General features: G+C 42.5%; 2 protein-coding genes across 3 annotated transcripts in view; both read right to left on the reverse strand.

The window, feature by feature from the left end:
* Positions 1 to 562: 562 nt before the first annotated feature.
* LOC147436805 (3-dehydroquinate synthase) overlaps positions 563 to 10,302 on the reverse strand; it is a 185,366-nt gene continuing 175,626 nt past the window's right edge. Inside the window, exon 11 of one of the 2 annotated variants that reach the window (XM_086486219.1) lies at positions 563 to 588. In XM_086486219.1, coding sequence (XP_086342345.1) covers positions 578 to 588 — 11 coding nt within the window. In that variant the 3' untranslated portion in view covers positions 563 to 577. Of the gene's footprint in view, positions 589 to 2,143; positions 2,850 to 10,302 lie in introns of those variants that run through there. The other variant, XM_086486216.1, reaches the window with a different exon arrangement.
* Positions 7,895 to 8,904, reverse strand: LOC147436806 (ethylene-responsive transcription factor ERF012-like). The gene has a single exon (XM_086486221.1). It carries the CDS (start codon positions 8,633 to 8,635, stop codon positions 8,018 to 8,020), a length of 618 nt encoding a protein of 205 aa, XP_086342347.1. The 5' UTR covers positions 8,636 to 8,904; the 3' UTR covers positions 7,895 to 8,017.

The following is a 10,302-nucleotide window of genomic DNA, read 5'->3' on the forward strand; positions in this document are numbered from 1 at the left end:
TTGTGTACAATTCTTTTATGGAGAAGCATAGTTCTTAGAGTGATCAGTATCCATGAACTATACCATACTACCTTCAAATGACCTAGTGCCATCCAGGTGTTGAGACACACAAATGCCATCCATGCATTTTCAACTCGCAATGAGCGCTTTGTTTGTCAACACACCGCTTTGTTGTTAACACTGTAATGGGAGACACCATAAAAAATGAACCAAATCTTTTATGCTCATGACTACAAGGATCTTTGACTTTAGCTCAAATCCGGATTGTTTCATCGATCCCACCTTTGTTTCCTCTTCAATAGGGCTCAAGTGCCATCAAAAAGAGGTTGATATGATTGCAAGGTAGACACATATACTCCACAATTGGACCTTCCGAAAAGAAACTTAATTGACAATAAATGGCAATCATAGTTCGCCGCCCTTTTCCCTTCACTCATTGCAACTTTATGTTTCTCTGCTTTGTAGGATGGAAGGTCAGCCACATCCACTCTCTTCCATTTGTACATGGTTTCTTGAGGCTCTTCTTATGTGCTCAATACTGAAGAGGAGTAAGCATGGTTTCTCGAGGCTCACCCGATCAGCTCAATACTGGAAGAGGCGAGCGCAAGAACAACAAAGAGTTACAATTAGTTGTTGGAAATTGAAGGCTTTTCAAGTAAGAAAATTTCAATCACTTTACGACGTCTATGTGTGTGTGTGTGTGTGTGTGTGTGTGATGAGTGGTTTCTTGTTGATCAAGCATACTTCTTAGTAGAGTATTTTCCATTAGGCAAATTCAGATCAATCTAGCATACAACATTACACAACAATTACTAATTCACAAAAAAAAGGTATGTGTGTGTGTGTGTGTGTGTGTGTGTGTGAGAGAGAGAGAGAGAGAGAGAGAGAGAGAGAGAGAGAGCCATTGCCTATAAGTATACTTGATCAACAAGCAACAATGTGAATGATCTCAGAGTAAAGTATTTTCCATTAGGCAAATTCATATCAATCTAGCATACAACATTACACAACAATTATTAATTCACAAAAAAAAGGTGTGTGTGTGTGTGTGTGTGTGTGTGTGTGTGAGAGAGAGAGAGAGAGAGAGAGAGAGAGAGAGAGAGAGAGATTGCCTATAAGTATACATGATCAACAAGCAACAATGTGAATAATCTCAGAGTAAAGTATTTTCCATCAGGCAAATTGAGATCAATCTAGCTACAACATTACACAACAATTACTAATTCACAAAAAAAAGGTGTGTGTGTGTGTGTGTGTGTGTGTGTGTGTGTGTGTGTGTGTGAGAGAGAGAGAGAGAGAGAGAGAGAGAGAGAGAGAGAGAGAGAGAGAGAGAGAGAGCCACTGCCTATAAGTATACTTGATCAACAAGCAACAATGTGAATGATCTCAGAGAGAGAGCCACTGCCTATAAGTATACTTGATTAACAAGCAACAATGTGAATGGTCTCTCTCTGAGATCATTCACATTGTTGCTTGTTGATCATGTATACTTATAGGTAGTGGCTCTCTCTTTTGAGATCTCTCTCTCTCTCTCTCTGTCTCTCTCTCTCTCTCTCTCTCTCTCACACACACACACACACACACACCCCAAAAAGTAGTGGATAGATTAGAGGGATAATATCTTTACTTCTAGAGATTAATGGAGCAAAAATCAAGGATTTTAATTCTAGATAAGTCAAGGCCAATGAAGCTCATATCAATTTGTTTGATTATAAAAGTGAAAGTACGGTAAGAAATATAATAGAAGGCTGGAAAACACACATAATTGAAAATTGATTACCCAATGGTTAATCCATTTCATAGTACAATTGATTTTTGGAGATGCATAGACTAGAATCAATTAGAAGAGGCTGAGTGGTTTAACTAGAAAATTATTGTGCAAGAGGGATAAACGCCACACACACACACACACACACACACACACACACACACACACACACACATGCACAAATGAAAGCAAGAGGGATAAAAGCGACACACACAAACACACACACACACACACTTTTTTGTAAATTTGCTTTGATTAATTACAAGTGGGAAACCTCAAAGCGAGGAAAACCCACGAAAAGAAAAGGATACAAAAAGCGGAGCACTATGAGGCTCTGAAGGCTAGAAACAGTCAAAGTAGATCCTGTAGGTATCAAGAGTGATGTCTCCAGTGTCATAGGCAAAATGCAGCGCTTCACCAAGAGATCATTTGAAATAGGGAAAGGGATCAACAGAAGTGCCTTGGAACATTAAGGAGTTCCTATGGTGCTAGATGGCCCACATAGTCCAAAATCTGACCCAGCTGAAGAACACCGCAAACTGAGATTGCGGTGACTGGAGCACCCCAAAAAGCCAAAAGCGTCTGTGAAAAGAGCCGCAAGGAAAACGAAGCCGAAATGCAATCGACACTTGCCGAATGAAGGTTCTAGAGTGACGACAACGCCACAGTGAGTGTGGCACGGTCTCCTCAGCTTGAAGGCATTTGGGACATCGGGAAGGCGCAATATGCCAAGCATGTAACACACTGCCAACAGGTAGAGCTCCCACCAAGCAACGCCACAAGAAAACACGTTCCTTCAAAGGCAGATGATTCTGCCAAATGCAAGACAATGCATGTTGCCACCACAAGAATGACTTGGAAAGCGGCCATAGCTGATTACCCTGATGCACGATCCATACATCAGACTGAAGGATGGCATAGACACTGCTAGCTGAGATGCAATCCAATCTAGTAGTAGCTAGATTCTAGTCAGAGAAGCGAGAGTCCACATCCAAAGGAGGAATGGGTGAATGAGCAGCAAGCATCCTTTGAGTCTCCCTCCAGACAAGAGAATAATGAAGACTCAACCGAAAGCGGGACACTGCATCAACGAATGAAAGAACATAACCCGAGTCGTCAACACACACACACACACACACACACACACACACTATTTAAAGCATACTCTTCTATTAATCAAGGTAATTTAGAACATTAAGGGACTAAAACCTAAGAACATAATTAACATGCTAATCTCATAAGGTAATCTCCAATGGTAGCATGTGAGTATGGATAAACTTGAATTGATTTATGTGAAAAGGGTTTAATTCTTTCAATTGACATCACATGGGAATTACAAATATTGTGCTAGCAATGTGAGCATATGATATATTCAAGGAAATCTCTACCTATATGTTAATGGAGATATATGTTATTGATGGACTTCATAGAGAGAATATATGTTTCTCCTCCCAATATATCTTTACCTCTTCTCCTTCCTATTTCCCTCTTTTCCCTCAAATGAGACTTATAACTCCCCCCCCCCCCCCCAAATTTATATGTTTAGAAGGAAAAATTATTATGGGCATACCCGTAACTTATAATGCTCATTTAAATTGTTGAATAACCCCCCCTCATCTGCAACTATGTAGTATTGTAAGTTTTCCATGGTCGATCCCTCATATCCAAATGAGAGTAGAAGCATTGTTCAAGTATCCCTAGAGAGGAGGGTCAACCCTACGAAGTATATGCATGCACTAAATAACCATCTCATTTCATATCATGTAATCTCGTGAGAGTAAATTCATTTGCTAAAGCCCATCCCATCACTAGGCTATCTTCAAAATGGTACAATGAGTGAGGTAGAAGGGAATTATAATGTGCTCCTAAAAACAACATAGGCGATCTTTTTGAGTTGTTGCTTGTCCACCTTGGTATTTTTCTTACTCTTTCATGGATGACTTATCATACGTATGACAAGAGGTGCTCAACAAAATTGCCAATGACAGAGGTCTTGCCTACCTACAATTTTGAATTTCATTACTAAAGTTCTGACCTAATCTACTAGCCACCATCAGGTAGACTAGTCACCCCAAGCAGTGCTATCATTTCAAGCTCGTCGCTGCAACAACCCTACTCATGACCTGCATCACTATAATGAACATCAGCACTCGTGCCTACTGCCGTCGTAAGCTACCAGAGTGCTCCTCATCAAACTGCACTAGCTTCATATTCTTGCAACCTTCTCTAGCACGAGCCTGGGCCCCACACAACTACTTGTTAGTGCTCTGCATCTGCCTGGCTTAACCCTGCACTGCATCGTCATCAACTACACTCACCAAAGCTGACATATGTGGCACCTAATCTGTTATAGCCCTTCATCCAATACAACTTCAACTCACCTGCTATCCAACTGAGCAAGCTCAACATCAACATCATCAAAGCTCTACACACAACTTCAACTGGTTGGCTCCAAGTGCTCGTTGCCTTCGAGTTTGACAATGGTCAAAATCCCTTACTTTCACTGTCAGCAATGATGGATACTTACACTGCTAGATTGCTTCTCGACTCGCTCACCCTTCTTCTATGCACGTACTCTGCGCCACTGTCGGCCAGCGCATCACCAATCGGTGTCCCAAATTTGCTCAAATGCGAGATAGCATCAGACCCCGCCCGCCTCCCCTCTTTCCTCGTAGGCTGAGGCAAGTTGCAGAGAAATTGGCAAAGTATTCTTTAGTTCAAGCTTACTTTAAAAATCTTTTTTTATTATTATTTAAAAGCTTGCAAGGGAGCATTCCTACAAGCAGTTGAAGGTTCAAGCTCTTTTTTATTATTATTTAAAAGCTTGCAAGGGAGCATTCCTACAAGCAGTTGAAGGTTCAAGCTCTTTGAGAAGAGTTGTTTCCCATAAAGCTTCAAGTTTTGTGAAAAGAATTGTTTCTCGCACAATAAAGCCATCAAAATCCCTTCTTCTCACTAGAAGAAGGGATTTTGATGGCTTGATTGCCTGTTCACTAATAAGCAATCATCACCGATGCTTGCAAATTTAAGGATGAATGTAATATTTCTGTACCAAAGTCCTGCACACATGAGCATGGGACTAGACACTACCATTTTACATGGTAAGACCTTCCCAACACACATAAGCACACACATGAAGATTACTATATTTGAAATGTATGCGTGCTTTGCACCATTAGCCATGAACGCCGTACCCTCGACAAAACGAACCAACGACACCAATAAAGATTAAGCAATTCAAGATCAAATGAAGATAAAGATGGCGACAACAATGATAACAAACCACAATGACCTGAAGATGAAGCACATAACAAATTTTCTGGAAAGTATACACATGATGACCTCTTCACACAAAACGAATGAAAGAATTTTGTACGATCTAGGACTACTAGTGAACTTACTCACTTGTGAACCATAGCGACAAATCCGGTAGAGAACCGCTATGATGTTTCACGAGGCATTGAATCATAGTGGTTGAATCCGCTAAGAATCACCGCAATCTATCCATTTGAGAATCGTAAAGCGTTAAATCTAGTGAGAACCGCCATGATATATTAGGTAGATGAATCATGTTAGCGTAGGAGTGCACCTTGACATGAACATATGAACCCAAAATCATGAAGTCTTTATAAACCCCAAGTTTGGCTTAAGGGGGTGATTGCTAGGGTAAGCCCAACTTGTTGCACCATATGTGAATGCCCTCTAGCCACTTAGGAAAGAATAAATGATGTCACGGTCCAATAGCAAGAGGTTGCAACCTCTCTAACCAATGATTGTAAAGCACTATGCCCATATTACAAGCTATTCTCTAATCAATCATTCGAGGCTTTGAACTATCATCATTGTGTCTATACTCTTTCGTTATGTTCTTTTACTTGGCCTAACCTAATCCTAATCTCCATCTCTAGCCTTAACCCTAACACCATGGGTAAACTAAGACTTCACCCTCCATATCCTAATGCTAAACCATTGTGATTATAGAAGGCGCTTTCGAGCACACTAATGGTAAGATAAGAAAGTATGACAACCTTGTACTTGGTGGTGTGAGGTAGCAACACACATTTTGGTAATCTTTATCTACTATTCTTTTTAAGAGGTGCATCAAGATATTTCACTTATAGGTATTCATGCTACAAGCATTTGATTTTCTTTTTACATTTCTCTAATCTATATGGCTCTTTGTTGAGAATGTGCTTTTATGATGTTTACGAAGTTTTGATCAAGTGGAAGTTCATAATTGAAGAAAATTCCACTTGGCAAGAAAAATCCCTATGATTATGAAACGATTTGCACTTTCCTTTTTCGAAGACGAACTCTTCTCTAAGGAGGAAGTAGTGTGAGGGCAAGGGTCCCAAGGACGAGGGTAGGAAAGTCCTTAAAACAAGGCCTTACCACATGCTGCGTATGTAGTTTAGAGGCCCCTTGGCCAAGGACTATACAAGGTCTTGAGGTGGAGAGCATGCAAGGTCCCAAGGCCTTAGTTTAGAGGCCCCTTGGCCAAGGACTATACGGACAGAGGTCTTGAGGTGGAGAGCATGCAAGTTCCCAAGATTTTTACTAGAATACACTACATTTTTGTATCGTTTGTAGGTTTTCTCACCATCAAATTCAAAATTTATAGGTAATGGAAGTATGTGACTAATTTCAAAAAAACAAGGCAATGGAGAATAATTCAAGATTCTCCAAGCGTATGTGCCTACAATTTCAAAAAAACAAGTCAATGGAGAATAATTCAAGATTCTCGAAGCCAAAATTGACGATTGGCTAGCTTCTTCTGCATGAAATAGAATCTAGATGTAACAGTCTTGTTAGAAATAGGAAACGGAAGTGATAGTTTTCTCTCTCTCTCTCTCTCTCTCTCTCTCTCTCTCTCTCTCTCTCTCTACGCGCGCACGCAAGGCGGACGTCAGTTGAGGGCTCTCTACGCGCGCACACGCAAGGCGGACGTCAGTTGAGGGCTCGCCCCACAACAATTGCTCTCTCTCTCTCTCTCTCTCTCTCTCTCTCTCTCTCTCTCTCTTTGCTGGCATGAGTTCATGACAAGAGGCAAGGCTTCTGTTTCGAAGCGCAACAAGGATGGAAGGCAGTACTCTCTCTCTCTCTCTCTCTCTCTCTCTCTCTCTCTCTCTCTCTCTCTCTCTCTCTCCGCACGCACGCAAGGCTGACGTCTACACGGATAAGCCTGTCCAGGTCAAGAGCTCGCCACAACAGTTGGGCTCTCTCTCTCTCTCTCTCTCTCTCTCTCTCTCTCTCTCTCTCTTCCTTCGTCTGTCGCACAAGCCAACCTAGATTTCATTGGTTTTGGTTTGGGGGGAGGAATCTCCCTAATAATTAAAAAAAAAGAAGATAAACGAATATTTGTATACTATATTTGAAAAGCAAGGCACCTACTTGCGCTACTTTTATTTTATTCATTATTTCCTGAGATGCTCTCTTAGATTCCTTCGTTGTCCTCTCAAGTGAATGCGCCACTACCCTTACAAAAGAGTTATTCATATTCGAACCCGCCACCAACCCAGCAAACACTCTTATCAATGCTCTCGTAACCACTTATATTTAATAAAAAACCAAATCTTGCGTTCGCATCAGCATGTCGGCTCCCCTTCTCTCTCCTTTGATTGCTGCCATAGGCTCCTGTTCTCTCTCCTCTGCCATACGCCCAGCTTATCTGGCGACACGAACCCAAGTTTGACGTTGGTCTGGCACCGACAAAGTTGCAAGAGAATCGCCATTGATTCTCCTCTTACTTTCCTTTAAATAAATTGAATCACCTACTAGTATGTCTCGATATTTGTAGATGGGATTACACTAAATATAGGTTATTTTTAGCACTTGCGCTAGTGGACCCGCCTCAACCTTTAGCTAGATTAAAATCCGCACATTCCTCCCATAAAAGAACAAGGGCCTTGCGCCCAAAACCTTTGCATTGCTGAAGAAGGCTTGGTGACCTTGTTGTGAGGGGGAAAGAAAGAGTAAAAATTATTATATTGACTGCCCCAAAACAGGTAAAATGCCCAGCAATATAAACATTGACACACTTGAATCCCTCTCCTTTCGCATGAAGAAAGACATTGCGAGTACAAAGGGAGGGGTCAATTTCACACAAGTACCCATTGAATTAAGACATGAGCTTAAGAAAAAATTTCTCTGAAGTTTGTGTACAAACACAATAATCACAAATGAAAAAATGCCCATAAGTTTCAGTTTCTCAATAAAATATAACTAATCAGAGAGACCCTCCGTCGTAGGTCACCAAGGAGGAACGTCTGCACCTGTTGTGTGGGTGTCCGATGGCAGAAAGCAGAATCCTACAAACCTTGACAAATCAGTGCTTGGTGTCACAGGAGCCGACGCAGTGGGCACCATGGGAGCAGCAGAGAAAGGTATAGTCATCGAGCTACTTGCCATCATGTGTTCGCAATCTAAACCATCGGCTGTGTATGCAAGCCCACCATATCCAATTCTTCTCTGTGTCTCTGCATCCGCGAAGCTTGCATGGTTATCAACATGGTTGCTTTCGCCTTCCACACTAGAGCTTGTAGCCACCGCTCCACCGTGAAGCTCTCTGTCATGCCTGCTGCCTTCTTCTAGAGCTGCCCTTTGAATTGACTTAGGAGATGCCGCAGGGTAGCTGTCGTACAGCGGAAGTGCTGGAGGCGAGTCAGGAAAATTCAAGTTTGCAGACGGTCCACGGAGGTAGAGGAGGGCAGTGTCGTAAGCACGGGCAGCTGCTTCCTGTGTGTGATAGGACCCCAGCCAGATGCGAGATCGCTTCTTGGGCTCTCTTACCTCAGAAACCCATTTGCCCCAGGAGCGCTGGCGAACACCGCGGTAGCTTTTGCCCTTATTGGGCAACGCAGAAGGCATGCTCGGGAACAGCCAGTGCAAAGCACAGAATCATGAGCAGACGGTTGCCAAGCTCGTGACAAGTGGGTTTGCTTAAAACCGGGAAAAATAAAATGGGCGGTGATGGATTCTTCGCAGAGCGAGCGATGGGGCTGCAATTGGCAGGAGGACAAGATGGGCGATGGGGATTAGCGTGCGCGAGCAGGTTAGAAACAGGAAGAGTTCAAAGAACCTCGAATTGCAGGAAGAGAGTCGCGCGCCAATTTGAAACCGAGAGAGAGAGAATGTAATAATGAAAAGCACACACTTTATAAGGTGCGGGGTGACATTGGCGGTGTGGAAATGCAACGCGTGGACAGTTGTTACCGTCTCTGCCACGACAAGAGCTCGAAACCGCCCTTTTCGCTGCTATAGTCGGCTTCATTTCTACACGAGTACGGAATTGCCGAGCACGTCACGTCGTCACGCATGAGGAGCAGCCCACAATCCAAGCTCGACACCTCGGGGTCGGAGAGAGCTCCTCTCTCTCTCTCTCTCTCTCTTGCTAGGACGGTAACCCCTTCTCTCTCTCTCTCTCTCTCTCTCTCTCTCTCTCTCTCTCCCGCTTCATTCGAGGATAGCGATCCTGTCTGCCTTTTCACTCGCATAGTAATATATAAAATGTGCAGATAAACGTTTAGATTTTAACTTTAATCACCATCGCGCCTGCAAGAGCTTAGCGCCGGCAGAGTTAGGCCGATCTCACCAGCTGTGGAATGTAGTGGGCTGGAAGATTTAACCATGGATCACAGCGCTGAGAATGTGTGAACAAGGTGAAAAGTGACAATGGCTTATAATGCCCTACATAAGAGAATGAGAGAGCGGTACCTGTCACCTGACCCACTACTGAGTGTAACTCTCATAGTGGCATACATATATCATATACATAAGATGTTGCTTAGGCTTGTGTCATACACGGCGGGCGTTGCCATCAGGGGTCCACGGTGTCAGACAGGGACGGACAAAGCAGTGATGAATGAGAAGCACATGTGTCTTTATTATTATGTTGAGGTAGTCTTTTTAGGTATTTACATTATGAACAAAACTCTCATAACAGTAATGTATAGGAAATGGCCCAACTTTGCTCGAAACCCATACACATAAACAATACATACAGAACAAGTTCTCTGTTAGTAAACTTCTCCTCGGGTGTCATGTTGTAGGTTTATAAGGTTTTTACCATTTTTCGCTCATATAGCCCTATCACACCTCAAGGGAGGATGAGTGGGGGTGTTGTTTTTTATGAGTTTGAATAGCTAGTATGCTAATGTAATGGACAATGTGACCTTAAATTGATGATTTGAAGCGTTGATGTAAAAGACAATCTACATATGGCACAGTGAGCAGATGTAAGGCTAAATTGGTAGACAAAGGTTAGGTCAGTTCACTTTCTCTACACTTCAGTCAATTCATTGATGAAGCTATGTGTGGGAAAGTTTGGGGTGCAAATCCATCGAACCACTACCTTCCAGAGCTAGTTCATGGTTTGATTTAGGGTTTTAAGTCTTGTTTGCATTGTAATTAGGGTATGCATTGTGCGATTCTTCTAATGCGAGATTGATAAAGTGAGGGTTAGGGTGGCATAATTAGAGGACAATTTCACCATCATTTCGGTGTGCATTGCATTAATTTTTTCATACTTTCTCCTC

This window comes from Adiantum capillus-veneris, chromosome 17, assembly GCF_014529385.1.
Source record: "Adiantum capillus-veneris isolate H3 chromosome 17, ASM1452938v2, whole genome shotgun sequence".
Taxonomy (NCBI): Eukaryota; Viridiplantae; Streptophyta; class Polypodiopsida; order Polypodiales; family Pteridaceae; genus Adiantum; species Adiantum capillus-veneris.

What these genes read in the sequence shown, in the direction of transcription:
- LOC147436806 (XM_086486221.1), bottom strand. Translation starts at nt 8,635, where the DNA reads ATGCCTTCTGCGTTGCCCAATAAGGGCAAAAGCTACCGCGGTGTTCGC.